Consider the following 18,950-nt stretch of genomic DNA (forward strand, 5'->3'; position numbering starts at 1 on the left):
TCTGACCCTAGGCCCATCGTGGCCCTACCAAGCTCAACCACTTTGTGTCACTGTGCTCATTGCCACGTTGCCTAAAATGCCCTGTGAGGAAAGTTCTACGAGAGAAGTTTAGGGTCTTTGGGCTTGGTAAAAAGAACAAAAGCAGGAGGTAGTTTTTGGGTATCACAGTGGAGGGCACATGACCAAACTGCTGAATTATCTGGGCATTTAACGTCAGTATAACCTCCCCCGAGTGATATTAAATCCCAGTTGGGGTAGGCATGCAATTTTTCTTCCCTCTCCCTAAACACCCCCCATCCTCTGCCTGTCCCCAGCCATTCCTGTCAGTACAGAGAAACCCAGTCCAAAAGCTTAGATCAGCAGGCCTCTGCTGAGATGAAACAGGGCTTTTTAATATTGGTGACACACTGTGTGATGAGGCATCAAGGACATCCAAGGTATCAGCAAAAATGGGACACAAATACAGGGAGAAATGCACCACCTATAGATATTTATTCTCCAAGGGTCATCTCTCTGGTAATCAGGGCAAATGCAAAGCAGCAGCTCTTTTTGGGTCTCCACATCAGCTGCATTAACATCAGAATATAAAGAACATTTTACAGGAGGATCATCACATATCTTCTTCTCTCCAGGAACAAGTGCTCACCAGAAAAACCAGTTGCATAGTAAGTGAGGCTTTATAACATCATGGGGGTTCATTCACCACAACTGATGTCTCTAGGACCCCTACACCACCACACTTCCTCTATTGAAGAAACATTTACTGAGGTCACTAGACTCTATACTCCAGAAACTAATCAGGTCCCAGCAGCCAGTCTTCCTGCTCTGCCTATGCAGAACTCCACAAGAAATTGAACAGTTCCTTTATCTGCCATGAAGACAGGGACTTTTTGTGATCACTCTTGCAGAAGAGGGTGCGCCGGTCGCTGTGGACTGGTGTTGGAGTGCTATTATAGAACAGGGCTCCCTCTCCAGTACACTAGACAGATTAACCAATCTCTCTCAGGCTGCTTTATCAGTGGAAATGAATGCAGAGCCCATAGTGAGTGCCAGCATACCAAAAGGGGTGTGGTGGCAGTCCTATCTCCCAAAGCAATGCAGACCATCCATACCAAAGGCAATGCAGTCACCTTATTGGCCAAGAAGGGTCCCCTACAGGGACAACACTTAAAGACATAAAACATTAATGCATTCAGAGAGAAATCATCAGTCCACATGCCCACCTCCAAAAGCGTCACGGTATTGCATTAGCTTGGAGTCAGAAGGTTGAGAGCTGGAAGGGGTCAGGGAGAAAAATGTTACCCTCATGATGTGGGGGTAAGTGAGAGTGTGGGATCTGGAACAGGTGCCTCTATCTGCATGGTGAGTGGTGACAGCAGGGGTCAGTTTCTGGGGAAAGCTGAAGAAAAGTGCAAAGACTGCCTCAAGGAAGTGCTTACAGACCATGCTGCGTGGGCTGTGATGCTTGCACAAGGCGGGACTTGGGTGGGATCAAAAGATGTGCTGTGCAGATCCAGGATAAGCCCAAGCACCTACTCCATAAACTACACAGAAACCTGAAGCTGCAGAAACCGTGCAGGCAGCATGACCTCCCACTGTCTCGCATTCAAGCCCACCCATGTATGCAATACGATAAACCTCCATTACTGAACGTAAGCAGCAGCAGTTTCCAAACTCATTTTTTCAAGCAGAAACATCATGCAAGCAAATTAAAGCTTCTCCCTGTAATTCCAACACCCCACCAACACCTTAGCTCATCGACTTTGCATAGCTGACAATTATAAAAATGCAATATTGAACATGTAGATATTGCTGCACTAATAAACAATGCATTAAAACACAAATATTACAATAATGCCACTTTACAGAACATCAAGAGATTCAAAAGGGGAGGAAGGACTCCCAAACTCTTTGCAGCCAAAGTTCAGTTACTTTTAGCATAAACATCTGCCCACTGACGCAGGGTTTGAAGACCCTCGTTTAAACATCTAGCAGATGGAACGCGCTCATATGAATAGACATGAAGAAAGCAGAGGCGGAGCCACGGATAAGAGCGTGATACGCTCCAAGTCATCCGAGCGGATCACAGGACACAGTAGGAAGTTTCAGAGCTTGAACACCACAGGGGATTTCCTGCTCGTGATCACTGAACTTGGATGGACTTTAATCACAAAGTGCAGTATAAGTTCAACATTTCCATTTCCACATTTGGCTGGTTCTTTTTTACAGGATTAATCATTCCCGCTGCAGATGCGACTCCTTCAACGCGATTTGAATTTCTAAGGTTAATGTGTGCAAGATTGTCAGCGGATAAAAAAAGGAACATTTCCCCAGGACAATTATAGAAAATGTTGACTCACCAGTGCGTGAAAAGAAGACACTGAAAAGATTCCAAGACGCCCCATGGCTACTTTTGTTGGTCGGCTTGCAAATGCAAGAAGCCTTTTGGGATTGGGCAGCTCCCCTCCTTGAAGGCTCGCTAAGTAACAGCGATAGCGAAACAGATCCATTTGAAATTGTTCAAGATTTTGTTCCCAAACAAATATCTATGTACAACAAAGGGTAGAAAAGTTGTAAAATCAGAATGAGAAAACTCTTTCAAGAATTAAAAATGATAACACATTGTGCAAATTCAAAATATACGAATGCAGTTTATTTACCTTTTGTTAGGAAGTAAGGAAGTAAGTCTGCATATTATGGCACTTTCAATTTAGTGAGAACAGTGATACTGGAACTTACCTAACTCTTAGCCCTTTCTTCCACTATCCTCCCTCCATCCCCACCCCTTCATCATCTTTTTCTCATGGTCTGGCTTACAACCACAGCATTTCCTTCCCCCATCAGCTAAAACATCATGTAAGATATCTGAACCTATACCTCAACATGGAGAACCGGTAAGATTTCCAGTGTGCAAAACAAAGAGAGAGAAAAGGGGTAAGTAAAGAAGCAAGAAAGAAAGGGAAAGATAGAGATATAAAAAAAAAAAGGGTTGAACAGAGTGCAAAAATGAAAGGGTGTGTCTGTATGCAAAAAAGGGTGTCCATATGATTGTATGTGGACGTTACTATGAAATGAAATGAAATGACTTCGTACTTGTATAGCGCACTTATACCCTGAGGTGTCTTGGCGCTGTACGCATACCGCTGTGGAACCCTTCCTGGCTTTTCCCTGTTAAATGCCCACTCCTGTGCTCCCCCAAGGTGAAGCCAGGCATCCCAGCGCTGTTGGGGCCGTTGTGGAGATTAAGCAAGCTATTGCCCAGAGTTGCAGAGTGGGACTCATGATTAGACTAGGCACCGAGGCGAGAATTATCAGGTCCGAGGAAATTGAGCCACAGACCCGCCGAGGCGGGAATTGAACCCTGGTCCCGGGCCAGACCTCTGCATCATGGTCTGCGGCTCTAACCATTGAGCCACACTTCTCCACTATGTGCACACAGTGGTTACCATGGCTAGAGTGTTCATATTCTGCAGCCTTGGTATGCATGGAAGTATTGATTGCAGAAATCAATACTTCAATACTGTATCGGAATTCTAGGGTTGAATGCATATTCTTGAGGTGGTCTGTTTTCACTTTAAATGCCAGTACTGGCGGTGGTAGGTGGTTTGATTCTGCGGGTGTTACTATTACACTCCACCTCAGTTCCCTTCTTCTAAATGAAGAATATTAGTTGAGCCAGTGATATAAAACCCCAACCCCTGTTCCTTGCACAGAAAAACTGTACGCAATAACTTCAACCCTCATGTGAGTCAAAGTTTCCCGTGTCCCGCTTGCCATGTGTGGACAAAAGGTGGCATCTTTGTGCCGAAAGACTGAACAAGATACTAGAGACAAAGTGAAAAATATCTATGAAAATGGGAAAGAAAGTGAACTCTCAAGTGGTCTACATAGTCTGAGGAAACAGTGTCTCTTGCATAGTACAATGGGCATATGGTCAGTTAATCTTGTGCTCTCTTATGTATGCTTTTAGGAGGGGAGAGAGGGTGCTCGTCAGAAGGAAGCTGTCAGTCAGCCCTTCAACAAGATCAACATGAAGCTGTACACCCTTTAAGTCACTGCCTACCCTGAAAGTACTAAGTCCTACTGAAGACCACACAGGCCACCATACTAAAATCTCCAAAGAAAGTGGCAAAGGTGACATGGAATGATACAAAAGCCAGACACATATAACTTCCAAACTTTCCTTGCATACACTGCAAACTATTTAGGTTTGTACGTAGCACAACGGTTTTAAAGGTATTACTAGGACTCCATAGGTGCGAGTTCAAAGATGTTTTGTTGCAGTACTATAAATTTCAAACCTGTTTTGTTGACATCTGATGATTCAGCACAGTTGACTACTCTGTGGCCTCTATATGCTTTGTAACCAAACAACATTCTTGAAGATTGGCCTAGCAAGACGAGTGTGCAATATAGAGGTAAACACAAACCACTCCCCTAGCATCTCTTTTTTTCAAAAGAGAGCGAGAGAATTTATCCTTCATTGGCCTCAAGCCAATTCTTGCAACTATCATGCTAGGAGGATGAAGGTTGTAGTTCTAATTCCCTCTCCTTGAGGGTTGCAATGCCGTCACTACCGTGCAAGAGGCCATTCTGCCTAAAGCGCTCTAGATACATTGTGCTATGGTACTTAGCCTAGACGTGGAGCATTGTGTCCTGCAGACCTATGATTTGTTCAGTGGAAAAAAAACTGTTTCTGTCCCAGGCCCTAAGATCATACAATGAAAAGGAGCATTGAACAATTACAAGCTCAAATTGGGAAGGGGTGCAAAGAGAATAGCAAACTAAGGCCAGGGGTACTGGTTAACACATTCAATCTGATGCATCAAGTAGAACACTTTACATCTTGGCATGAGTTGGATAGTGTCCTTAGATTCAGAATTTTTGCTGGACTGTTCCGGAACCACTGGGTCTCTGTTAAACAATATTGTTTTAGCTTCTTTAGCAAAGGGTGTTTCTCTAGAGTATGGATAAGAAGTTTGCTTTTACATCATATGTAATATATGTACGGCAACACCTATGTAACTGTCAGACAAGATAGGAAATATATCCATGTAACAGTGAGCCATGAAAATAAATTAGGGAATAGGAAGAAAGGAGGTATTACAAACATATCGCAAACCACTTACAATACTGAGGCCATCAGGCCCTGACACTATAGTAAACTGCTCACAACAAATGTGGTGAAACGCATCATTAAAACTGCAAAGCTTTCCAGCTGCACTTCAGGCTGTTCCCTTGGTTTTTATGATATTGATGACATATACCTGTGCTGTTCTCTTTCAATATGTATAAACAAGTTAAGAAAATAAACTTCCTTAGGTAAATCTCATAGTCAGTTCCTTTAATTAAACCAATTTACTAATCTTGGCCATGAGCCAGATGGACATTAAAGACATCAGAACAGGTCGATTTGACATGATAAAAAGTACCTTGTTCTAAGAAGCTCATAATGAAAATACGTTCTAGGTGGTCACAAACAAACCACAAACTTGTCTTGAATATCAAATAAAGCCTACGGCACTTTGCTATTAAAGGTTATGGCTCTGCCTCATCACAGCCAACTGCTACAATCCCAATACATGATAAATTAATCAATGCGGTCACCTCAGATATCAGCAACTAGGCAAATGATTCCGGCAACTCAGTCTACACAAGATTGTATGACAAACAACATCACAAAAACGTATAACCACAATCTCCAAAAAGAATCTTCAGTGGCTTCTCATACTGTCTCCTACAAGGATCTCAGCAGAAGCTATTTGATAATTCCCAAATATTAAGAGCCCCCCTTGCTAAAATAATCAAGCATAGGCGATAGCTGCTCCCATCTCTAGAGCCCAGTTAGAAATCTAACGGCCAAAACAAGTGGCCGAAAAAACTTCCTCTACCCAATGAATTATCCTTAAGATAACGGTTTGTTGCTGGTCTAAGACTCTGACCTGCTGATAGCCATGAGCTACAGAAACTATTGCTCCAATGCTTTCTTCATCTTAGCCGATTACCTCCTTTCCCATTTGTGTTAACCCGGGCCCGACCCTCTGTTGAAGCTGCCATCTTGTCCACGCTAGAAAAGTGCTAAAACAATTAATAAATATGTAACAGTGATTTCCCAGCTCATGCTATAATACCCAATGAAAGATTTTTCTGAGCTCCAAAGCAAGACACACATTTGTAATTTACACTGCAATTCCATTTTTTGCAAACATTTGTAAATAAAACTTGCCTGTTCCAGGATTGTCTTTTTCTTTTTTGACTCTGTTACCGAGGACAGCTGCATTTCACCCATTTTCTTCATCTTCTCATCCATGTCAATCTTCTGCTCCACCTTCTTCATCTCACTCCGCAGCAGTTTCAGAGTGTCCTCTTTGTGATGTTGCTTTGCCACGGCGGTGGCACAGGCCGAGTGCATTGCCGTGATCCAGTTTTCCAGTTCCGTCTGGCTACTGGTCTACACAGGTAGGGAAAAAAAAAGCGCGAAAATGTCTAGTTGCCATCCATGCATTTCTGCTTCCTACAAATCTTAACTTTACACTTTGCACTATATCGAACGTTCCCTCCAGTCACCTGTGAATGCAACAACTTTACAAGAACAGGCCATTGCTCCTGGACTGACTGACATACTGGATAATGCACATCACAAGATTAGGATTAATATGCAGATCAGAAAATATTTTTGTGACATTTTGTTAATTGACAAGTTGATCATGGGTAAGGTTACCTCTGTGACTTTATAGGTACATCAGAGCCCTGGAGAATGATAGTGTAACATTCTGCAGACAGATTATTACCAATGCAATGCCTCACTTTGCCCTGTCTCAATATAACAAGTGAGGCTCTTCACTTTGTTCTGAATGGTAAATTCAGGGGGTCAATCTGACAAAAAGAACCATTTGTCTCAATGCCAAATGTGCGCTGATCCATCAACCAAAACATGTCTCATGTTGCCAATTTGAAGAATAGGACCGTCACTTCGCCTTCTCTCACAAACTACCACTTATGGCCATGAGATCTGTAGTACTACAGTTGTGATTTGTTTTTGTAAAGGCATTGCTCGTCATTGTATCATCCTTGAGGCACACAATAAAGGCTATGCAAAGGGATAATCAAATAGATCAACATTTAATAGAGCTTCAAGAGCAGGTTCTTGCCCTCAAACCTATATCTTAAAGTTGTGCGCACATCTATGCGGTGTAGAGTGTGGGTGCAATGGGGACCCGGTGTGTGCATGGGGCGAGTGTGTGTGGAGGATATGTGTGTTGTGGGTGTGTAGGATATGTGTGTTGTCTAAGGGTTGCTTTCTGGCAGAGAGGCAGAAGGCAAAGTTTTTTGTCTGGTGATCGAAAGTCAGTCCACCTCTGCCATGTGGAGCGGGCTGGTGACGAGGGAGTACTATGTGGGACCTGTTTATCATAATGAACTTTGGAGAAAAGCACAAGTGGTGCAGAACACGGCTGCCCGCCTTGTTCTCAATGCCCCGGCTCATACTCCCTCTAAACCACTACTAAATAAACTCCACTGGCTCACAGTGAAACAGAGAGTGTTGTTTAAAACTTGTTGCATCATCCACAAGTGCATCACTGGTAATGGTCCTCATTACCCAACACAAAAATTTAGTCCTTACATCCCCTCAAGATCTCTGAGATCTGGAGATCGTGAACTGTTAGTTGTCCCCAGGTTCTGGAAGACAAGACAAGGGGGAAGGGCGCTATCAGTAGCAGGCCCGAAGTTTTGGAATGAACTTCCTTATGAACTTAGATCATGTAAGGAACTCTTTCCCTTTAGGAAAAAATTAAAAACTTTCTTGTTTAATTACTAGCTCTGGTTGGACAATTAATAAATTATAGGATAGGGCTTTGTTGCTCTGAGATGCTGCCAATGGCGCGGAGATACTCCTTTGGGAGTCGATTCCCAGCGCGATACAAGAGTGCAAATAAATAAATAAATAAATAAATGTATCTATGCTACATCCTCAAAATCAAAGGCATAGAATAGAAGTACCATGAAGAGCTGAAAATGGTATACTTGTAAAAGGTTGTATCTTAAATTAAATTAAGATGAATATTTTCATGCTGGCCTAGATTCAGTGAGCAGCACTCTATGCATTTCTAGCTGGGTTCTATGCAAGTGAACATTGCTTTAAAGTATATGCACATGGAGTTTGTTCATCTGCTCATTATTAAGGGTGTTCATGACGGAGTTGTGCAAAGACACAGCATGTCCAGTAACATCCTTATCAGAAGGCCTGTTTAGGAGAGGGTTTTGCCACACACAAAAACATGTTGAGAATCCTAGGATATATGAAGCCTCATGTGTTGAAAAGCTGCCAAGTTAGAGTAACAGCAATGCCTTCCACTTGACCGCAACCAAGTGGCCAATACTGCGGTCCCTTCTGCCAGGCGAGTGGGTCGCCGGACTCTATCCTCAGTTGCTCCATTCTTCCTCTGCCAGAGCATCGGTTTTAGGATGAAATATCAGTCTGAAATGTTATTTCATAGAACAAAAAACAAGGTGTGATAGGAATACAATAGGAGGGAAAGAAACTACAGCGGATCCAGAACACCTCAGCACGACTCATCCTGGACATCCCCCGCCGCAGCCACATCTCCGGACACCTGAGAGACCTGCACTGGCTCCCGGTCAACAAAAGAATCACCTTCCGGCTCCTCACCCACGCACACAAAGCCCTACACAACCAAGGCCCAGGATACCTCAACAGCCGCCTCAACTTCTACGCTCCCAAACGCCAGCTTCGATCGACCGGCCACGCCCTCGCCACCGTCCCCCGCATCCGAAGAGCCACCACAGGAGGAAGGTCCTTCTCCTACCTGGCCGCCAAGACTTGGAACTCCCTTCCGACCCACCTCCGCCTGACCCAGGACCACCTCGCCTTCAGGAAGCAGCGCAAGACCTGGCTGTTCGAGCAGTAGCGGATCAAGTATATTTTCTAATATGCACCTTGAATCAATGCTTCCAGTGCAGCTGTGCTGTCGTTTATCAGCTGAGACGCAACACTGCTGGGCTTGCCCTGACTTGCATCGGGCTGCAAGACTGTCTGCGCTGTAAAGCGAGGAATGGGAAACGACTTGATATACGCTTCAACAAGTAAAAATTCGATTCTGGGAAAAACAATACTACAAATGCTCATTAAAGTATATTCTCAAAATACTGCGATTGGCAGATATGCAAAAGCCGCTTAATCTGATGCTCAGAGCAAAGGACCTACTTTTGCCACGCACAAATGTACAGAGGACAGCAGACATTACAGGGACACCTGAACCCTTAGCCACAGGGGCTACTACAGAAGCAACCCATGCAGTGGTGGGGTGTGATTAGGGCCTAATTTGTAAGGAATAATAATAATGGCAATAACGGTAACAAAAATTATAATAACAGTAATAGCAGAGGCCAAAGGTTAATTTCGGATCCCCTGCTGGCAATGCGAAACACCAGTGTTGTCTTCTGAGGACACCTTATGCCTTTTTTCCTCCGCCCGATACTTCCTGTCTCTTTATCGCATTCTTCCAGGTTCTTGGTCATTTCTGCTTTCTGCTTTCTTCCTCCGACTCCGTTTTCTAACCTATCATTCTTCTTTCTTTCTCCATTTGCTGATTTTCTCTCTCCTGCTCTAAGGCAAAGTCTCTCGATGAAAAATAAGTCACGGTGTGTGGAAATTAAATCTGGTGGACATACACCCCTGGCATAATGCATCTTTGATGGTGTTAACTTAGGCAGTCTATGCGGGGAGCATTAGTGGGTGTCCTTGAGTCGAGTGGTGTGAGAGAGTGAGTGTTAGAGTGTGTGAGTGTTTGTGTTAGTAGCAGAGGACCACACAATGTGGTCAATGCCACTGGTGTGGGGAAGAATCAGGAGGGGTTTGCACTGGAGCGCCAGTGGGTAGCAGGCAGTAAAATAACCCGGTCTGTCCTCTTAAAACACCCATCCAGGCTGAGTAACGTTTCTCTATTCTCTGCCTGGTCATGATCACTGGGCAGGCAGAAATACAGCGCATCACTGCAGCCGTTACCACAGCAACAAGAGCCAATATTGCACAATGACTCAACGGCCCAGCCTATTAAAACGACGCCCAATTTAAAGAAGTAAATTAAATATATTGCAATAGGTAGAATTATAAAATACATGCAGGACATCATTAGTACAAAAGATGCTTGTCAATTGTTCTAGAAATGCGTATTACAAGATTCGTTTTTAAGATGGAGGTCATGTGTTTGTCTTCGTTCTCTGAAGCTCCACTTACTTTACTCTGCTGAACATTGAACTTTCTTGACCTGCATGTCCAATATTTCTGTTTATTTTTGTTCAAAACATCTATATTTGGCTCTAAAAGTAGCACGAGGCTACACCATTATTGAAGGTTAAATCCCTGCTGCGCTATCAGCTTTATTAACATACTATTCTGCCTGAGAACCCAACAGCAATCAATAGTTTTCACTCATTTTTACCATTTATTCCGAATAAGCATGGTAGAGCTACAAGAAGCATTCTTTGCAGGAAAGCCCACCTGCAAATCTCCTGAAAGCAGACAACTCGACTGATGCTGCAGTCAATAAATCAGAAGGGACGAGTCTCAGGAGACAGCAGCAGCAAGACCACTGCTGCAGCTTGCTTGTTCTCCCATCAACTAGAAAGAATAGACTCCCCTATCACACAATCCAGCTATCGCACTCTGTCAATCAGGTCTGAAGACTGAGCCCCTGCAAATGAAAAACCCGTGGGTCGATTTGTCGTGTTACTGAACACAACAATGCAGACCGTCAAACTTGATTTTGCAAAGATAAGAAAAAATGGACTCAATAAAAAGTAGTTCTTCCTGGTCATATTTACCTCCACCCCCTGCATTATTCGCTAAGTTGGCACATAAAACAAGCTGATGAAGCGACACTGCAGACAATTACTCGCTCAGAAACTATTGGCGACGAGGGTTTTAAACCTATGGGTGGTCATAGCGGAAACCCATTACAGAAACAGAAACCATGGAAGAGAATATCGTGGAGGACCAGCTCTTAGTGAAGGCCACGAGGCAGCAGTGATTCGGATAGCATTATCCGCGGCATACTATGTTGGGTCACAGTATCCTACGAACAAGACTAAAAGAGTGAAAGGTGTAGCAAACACAGCAATGCGCTGAACTTTTTCAGTCAACTAATCAGAACAGCATCCAACAAGTCCACCAGCAGGAAGTGTGCCTGGTATAAATGCAGTCAGTTTGCCACAGGGTTCATGTTTTTTACCACTTCTCTTCAATGTGTGTACTCTGGTCAGTTCATTTAACAATGCCAATTAAAAGATCAGCTGTACCCTGACAACACTCAAACCCACCTCCACCTGGAAAAATGAACAGCGAATCAAACAAAGATCACAGACTGAGTGAAACACACAAATCACTGGAACAGATATATCTACTTCTGCCATCCATTTCTCTGAATCAAACTCTATTTTTGGGAGGATCTTAAATAAAAAGTATTCCTCTCGCGAGAACTTCAAACCTATTAGCAGACTACACTGACCTAATATTAGAACCCTATGTGTAGTCGTTTTTGTCTGCGACCCAACATACATATATACATTTCCACACAGATAAAGCACTGATCACTTCGACTAATACTTTGCTACTAGGATTACTGCAGTATTCTTATCTTGGGCCTTGACCTGTACTCGCCCTACCCAGTGTTCTTGAAGGTTACAAGCAGAAGAGTGTACAAATTTCCAGGTACATCCCAACCTCTTCCTATCGCCATCAGGCTGGTGCAGAACAAACAAAGGGACAAGAGAAAAGGAAGCGTGATAAACTTTGAAAAAATCATGGGTCTGTGTGGTTCAAGCTCGCGATAGCAACATGCTACCAATGTGGCAGTGCAAGCAGCAATTTGTGACACGAAGATTGTCCGGTTAGTGCATTGTTTACTGAATTCTACTACATGACGTATACATCTAGAAACACAGAGTTCTGGATTCACAAAATGCTAGGTTAAAAAGTTGGAAATCTGCGCTGCCAGGTTACTAAGACATTTCAGGGAGACTGACACGTTTCAGAAGTACTCCATGAAATCCACACAAATCACTTATTTCTAAGGCTAGTAGCATTTAATCGTGTAGATATTTCACCAGGTTTAAAATTCTGTATGTGCAAATGTGCTTGTGCATGTGTGCATACTGCTCACCTTGCAAAAACACCTTCTCTGTACCATAGTTAAATAAGCTCCCATGCCACAGTGGAAAAGCACTCACTTCTGCCTTTTATTTGTTTAGTACTAAGGCAAGCAATTTGTTTTTTAAAACAATAAACATCCATTTCATTCTGTTTTCTGCTGATAAAGGGCTTTTGGAAACTGTCCCCACTTCCCCGGGTTGCCATATTGATTCTAGAACACTCCTTGCTTGGCCTTCCGCCGAGCAGTCCCACGTCCAAGGTCCACCAGGAGGTGTTCCTGGGTTATGTGGGATATCCATCAATTTGGCTCCTTTCCTGTTGTGATGTTCAATATTGATAAATTCGCAAAACACTTTCAATCAAGATATTATCAATGATTGCTTAATTGTGATGGGGGAATGCAGATTCCATAGCTTTGTAATGTAGAGGAGAGGAGTTGGCCTAACGGCTAGGTCGGTCGACCTCGAATCTGAGGAACCGGGTTCGAGTCTCGGCAAAGACGCTGAACATCCTGTGATTCTGGGCAAATCTCCCCGGGCCCAACAAAAATGAATGTAACGCAACTGGTGCAATTTAAAGCGCTCTGATACCCGATGCCGGGTCAAGTTCGCGCTATATAAAACTCCGTAAAAAAAAAGTGTAAAATTCTTAATTTAGCACAAAAAAACATTCTAAGCCATGAGAGCTAACTTAACTTGACAGATCATGGCTTAGATCATAAGAAGCGTGAAAGGGATGCGCTGGAGCTCACCAGACCTCACGTTAGGGAGTGCGTTTTGATTCCGAATCCAGGTGCCCAGGAGCCATACCTTGATTGGGAGTAGAACACATGGGACAGAATGCTTTTGACGAGATTTAGGATGGGAACCATGAGATCACATTTATGTTTCCCCCTGGGTCAACATGCCCCCAGCTCCATTCTTGTCTGCCCCTGTGATGAGACGTCCGCACAGAGTCTGCTACATTTTATGTTTTTTGGTAAAGGTTATTCCCAATTAACTAGGAAGCTATTAATTCTGATGCTTAAGGGCTGGGGTATTAGAAGGTGTAGACCTGCACTGATTTTATAATTGATTAATTCCACAGGTCTGATATGGCATTAGCTCTTTTTTTAAAACACACTTTAAGCTGTAGGAAATGATTGCTCTTCTGAATTTAGGGAGATGGGCTGGAGCATGTGTTTTGTGATCTTTGTACTTTTATATGATGAATTAGTATTTATTATTACTGCTGATTCCGTTTTTGCAGCTGCGTATGATGAATGGCTATGTCTTTACCACTATAAAGGTTTTTAGGAATATGTACTTTTATGATCATTTTTAAGGACCGAATAAAGATAATTACTACTGAATTAGAACTGCTTTATCACTATTTAGTGCCTTCTCACACAATACAGCACACCATAAATCAAAAATAAAGATAGGAATATAAAAACGACTCAACAGTAAAGCCAAGGCACCAAACCTATAGTGTTTTGGAGGAATAGATAAATGCACAAGTGTAAAACCAAACAGTGTAATACCCTACAACCAAAGGGTACATTAAATGATAAATGAACTAGAGCGAGCAAAGCAATTGTCGTTTCGAACAAGCACTGTCAAAGCCAAAAGGTCTCGCTTTAACGTACCAACAAATATAAACACAGGCATTCACAAATACGGTTTACATGTACTGCATGTAGAGAGGCTATTCATGACATTAAAGCCTACCATACTGCCTTTGTCAATAATGAGAAAAAGGATGCAAACATTATTGCTTTCTGTGTAGAATGCATATCAGAGATCAATAATTAAATGCGACAACAGCATGACTGGGTTTGCTTTTCAGATGTAAAATAGTTCCTTATACATGGCAATGGAAGCACTTACTGGAAGACAGAATGAAACACCAAACAGCCAATAGCATGAGGTTTGAGAGTAGTACTCCACTGGGTGGAGCAAAAGGACACATTTAAAGCAACTGGTAACTCAGAAGACATCTGCCCTCTCAAACCAGACCAATTGAGTAGACAAACCTGAAACAGGAAGGCATCTCCAAGGGAATTACTGAGGCAGAAAACAAAGTCTTTCTTTGGGTGCTCAGGCACAGCCTGCACGATGCTGTTCTCCACCCAGACCGCGTGCTTCGGGCTGCTGTTATTGTCAATGCCGGATCGTCCATCACTCTCATAAAAGAATAAAGTGCATCCTGGGGAAATAAAAGCGGGGCATTAGCAGTACATTTACATCGTAAAACCACATTGACGAGCTCCATATCTTTAGTGTAGCCGTGGAACCACAATGTTTAGCGACTGTCAATAATGACAAAGGAAGGCGGGATTAAAGGACACTTCCATGTCGCCGGCTCATTGCCACAATAAATCACAGGCGGCAACAGATTTTGTATAAAATTCATTATAACTCTTGATATAGCTCATTTAAGTCAATGGAGCAGCCAAGAGCTCTACAGTGAACATGTACTGTAGGAGGCATCCCAGTCACAAGGCGAGTTACACGGAACAACACTGTACACATAAGCCAGAAAGCAGTGAAGGCGGTGGGGACATGAAACTGGAGCAGCATTCCAGACCGTATGTAACGGACAAAATTCATATGTACGAATTTGTACCTATTAATATTACACGTCTTTAAGATTCGAGAGCCTGGTGCGAGGGAACTGCGTTTGATTGTGGTTGCACCAAGGTGTTTTCCTAGATACATTGCATGTTAATGGATGCACCCAGCAATGTAAGTCCAGCATATAGAATGCTCATATTTCCTGCCTACTGTATCCTCATGGTTTCTATATCAATGTTTAGCCTCCCGTGTCTTTTCCAGGACCGGCAACTGTTGTCGCCTCTTCTACCACTCCCAAAACATAGCACTATGCATTCACCCGTCTTTCAGGGTAGAGCTAGTTTATCTCTCGGGCAACCTCCCTAAAACGTAGAGCTCAATCATTCTCAGGCGACCACTTCTCCATCCTTTCTCCAATGATACAACAAATGCAGGAAAATTGACAGAGGCACATCTTGTCACCTCTCTCCCTCCATCGCATTGGTTTGTAACAAGAGCTTTCTACATTTTTCACCCAAACTATTCAATCAAAGGAAGCTTCCGGATTAGTATAAGGCCTTCTCTCAACAACAAGCAACAACTTCTTCTACGGCAGACATAGCTTATAGCACATATATACACTATGGAATGTTCGCTACCCCTGCAATAACAAATATGTTAATTGCCTGCACAATTATCCCTTAAATGCTCTGCAAATACCACTATGCAGCTCCTCAAACATGCAAAAAAAGTTTCGAAAATTCTTCAAAAATGTTCCCCAATCGCGATAAAATCCTCCTCACATCGTCCCCCATTCACTGCCCAAACAATGGTCCACAAAAGAGTGAAAACACGCTCAGCAAACAAAACACTAATGTTCTTTATATGCCTGCCCCATAGTTTGACTAAAATATCCTCAATACAAAGCCTTTTGCAAAAGTCCACTTTAATGAAAATATCTACAATGATATTTCTTTAACATTAACCCAAGAGCTTCACAAGGTCCCTTGAGAATCCTTCACAAATGCCCTCACATTGCTAAACCACCAACTCCCACACTGCTGCAAATACATACTGCAATAAAATTAATAAAATCAAACCGCTACTCATACATTCCCCAGAGTACTCCCCGTGTGGAGCATGGCCCATTGTATATCCCACAATGTTCCTCAAGTGTCACCCCATAATGTTCCTTGAGTGCCAGTGTCTCCAAGTCCATATATTGTGATGGTCCTGATACAGAACCAACAGAACTCCTCGAATATTACCCAAAATGCTCAAAAGCAAGATGCCTAGTTAACCTCAAACATCCCCGGTAACACAGAGCAAACGTTCCACGCAAAACTCTTCTAGTGTCCCCTTAATACCTGGCAGATATCACTCAGTCTTAGAGTGTTGCCTCTGCAGTGGTTAGCCAGTTTAACAACACACAGAGTGGGCCATATGCCTGGCTACATCCATGGATGCAGTATCTCAGTTACAACCCAAGCATTCTTTAATTACAATGCCTTACAAGTGCTTGATAATGTCTACACACCATAACCATCAGCTACAACGCAGACAAGAGCAAATAAGCACTGGCCTACTAAGGCATTTAAGGATTTATTACTATACTCATTATTAATTTCTTGGTTTGCAACTTTGATTAGCTTCAATCGCTATGCAGGCTTGTAAAGTCCTAATTATAAAAGTTTGCTCCTCAATCACATTACAATTTCTGTGGAATGGTCCTAACTACACCCCACGCCGATTTTTCCCCGTGGCATTGAAGTTAGAGATGCTCCTACTACGATAACAAATACTTATAGAAAATGTTCCCACTTCTCCTTCAGGCTTGGTCAGAACCATATCAAATTTGCACAAATAATGGGTAGATACCTAAAGGAGAAGCTGAATTTATTCCATTTAACAAGAGTTGTGAGAAACCAATAGAACCTGCAATAAAGCCAGTAGGTGGCACGTTGGTACTCTATCCTATTTCAGCATTTCTATAGTACTATCAATAGATCTGTTGAGCACTCTGCAGGTTGGTGATTAGCATTGTATAATCTTCTAGAGGTTGGGTGAAGAAAGGTGTTAGTTGTGGTGTCAACTAAAGTGTAGAGTTTTTTCCTTTTGTATGTGATGCTCAGGGGGGGTGCTCCAAACTCCTAGCAGCAGCGAGTGGCGGCACTCTGCGAATCAAGTGGTAGGCAAGAAAGCATGAAGAACAGCTTTGGTGGACCCTGTAGACCAACCAGTGTCATCTGAGGATATCCGTGTTGTGTTTTACAATTGCAATCTTTGCTGGAGCACTGAATGCCAGTGGCCTTGATGATCATTATTCTTAATGGGGTAGAGTCCCTAAGTTTGCAAGCAGCATAAGGGAAGATGCAACCATATGGTTGATGGTCTAATTCCTCCCAATAGTGATAAGACCACAAGACTGCCACACCCCCCCCCCCCGCCCCCTCCCCGCCCGGGATAGTGCGATCTGTTCAGCCAAATTTTGCATTCTCAAAATAAATTATTGCAGTCCTAAAAAGCAAAATGAGCGGTATTTTTGCAACAGGCACTAAGCAAGCCTGTCACAAAAGTATTGTGGTCCAGATATAGGGCCAGCAAACTATCACCGCGCATGACAGCCGTGAAGACAAATGTCTGAAGCATGCAGTGGCGGCTCGTAGAGGGAGTGCTGCAGGGCAGTGGGGCGGGGAGGGGCAGGGTAGGGGGGTAGTGGGCTCGGACATACGACGGATAGGAGTAAAGTAAGTAATTAAATAAATAAAACTATTTACCATGCGCTCGCTGCATCGCCAACTCGGAGATGCAGCGAGAGCAAGGTAAATAGTTTTATTTATTTAATTACTTACTTTACTCCTGTCTGTCGTATGTCCGATTCCACTACCCCCCCACCCCCAGCCCCTCCACCGCAGCACTCCCTCTGCGTGCCGCCACTGGAGCATGAGAAATAGAATATGTAAATTTTAAAGCTGCTCTACCACCGCCCTCCTGTTATGCTTTCTAGTGTCAACAAAATGGCGCTGGAGGAGTGGATACTGCTTAAATTAAGGTGAGAGGAGGGTAGAGGAGGCTGAAGTAACAGCTCCCTCCTGCACCATTATTTCACGCTGCTAATTGTGGGTGATGGGGGTGCAGCGGGAAGCCGGTGGGTGGGGATAGACGTGGAAAGTGAGTACCACAGGTAGTGTGGGGGCAAGACGGAGGAAGGAACAAGAGTGAGAAGAAGAGGCAGGGGAGGGCGCTGCCATTTATTAAGACTGTCTGGGGTTGGGGGGCTAATTAAGGGTGGGAGTAAACAAGAAGAAATGTGCCACAAGGGGGCCAGGAGACTGCCATAGGAGGCTGGGGCATTAGCATACCTGCTAAGCCCCAGCTTCATGCAGACTTTTCCTCCTGGCTGTGTGTTCACAGGAGGCGGGCGCTGCATATCCTAGATGCCTTGAATCAGAGAGGAGTAAGAAAACCCCACTCTTCTACCCAGCTTCCTTTTATTGGCCCAGCGCGGCAGCGAAGGGTCAATCAAAAGAGGGTTGAACAAAGGGTTTCTTTATGATTTTGCAGGGGCTTTTGTAAAAATTGTGGGGATTTTACAAAAGTTGTAATTTTCCATTTCTTTTTGCAAATGGCAAAATGTAGGAGGGTCTGACAAGAGTCACTAATACACCACCACTAAATCACGTGGAAGAGTCCACTGAGGAGAGAAATGAGTGCAAACCCTGGAGGCACAGATAATCCTGCAATAAACCGCTATATCGAGTCCCCCAAGAGCAATAGGCAGCCCAAACAACTCAGGCACTGTTAAACCACCAGTAAATCACTTCACGGAGTTCATCCAGGAGTGACAGGAGCCCAGTTATGGGCGCATTGTTAAACCATCACGAAGACTGATATGAAGCCAACTCTGGTGCAATAGAAAGTCATGCGCGTAGACACCATTATCACCCAAGATAAAACACTATTTAACCCCTTGCATGCTGCCGCGATTCTGCTCCTGTGCTGGACATTCCAAGCGCGGGTGTGGTCATGACGGCCCCCAGCCGTCATCAGCACACGAGCAAGCATGCAAGGGGTTAAAGTCTACCCTGGTGCAACAGAAGCCCAGAGCCCTGGAGACACTGTGTAATCCTGGAATAGTCAACTGTGCATTTCCTTATTGGAAGGCATGCCACCTTTGTGGTTCATACTTTCAGGTTCTAGGCCCTTTTCAGCCCAAGAATGGAAAGACACTACAGGAAGACACT

At 43.6% G+C, this 18,950-nt stretch overlaps 1 protein-coding gene across 1 annotated transcript in view; it reads right to left on the reverse strand.

Moving 5' to 3' along the window:
• Nucleotides 1-18,950, reverse strand: part of TIAM1 (TIAM Rac1 associated GEF 1) — a 444,435-nt gene that overhangs the window by 206,827 nt on the left and 218,658 nt on the right. Inside the window, exons 5-7 of the mRNA XM_078658396.1 lie at nucleotides 14,187-14,359; nucleotides 6,227-6,451; nucleotides 2,361-2,546 (exon numbers count right to left, since the gene is read on the reverse strand). Of these exons, the coding sequence (XP_078514522.1) occupies nucleotides 2,361-2,546; nucleotides 6,227-6,451; nucleotides 14,187-14,359 (584 nt within the window). The remainder of the gene's footprint in view (nucleotides 1-2,360; nucleotides 2,547-6,226; nucleotides 6,452-14,186; nucleotides 14,360-18,950) is intronic.

This window comes from Lissotriton helveticus, chromosome 8 (genome assembly GCF_964261635.1).
Source record: "Lissotriton helveticus chromosome 8, aLisHel1.1, whole genome shotgun sequence".
In the NCBI taxonomy this organism is placed as follows: domain Eukaryota; kingdom Metazoa; phylum Chordata; class Amphibia; order Caudata; family Salamandridae; genus Lissotriton; species Lissotriton helveticus.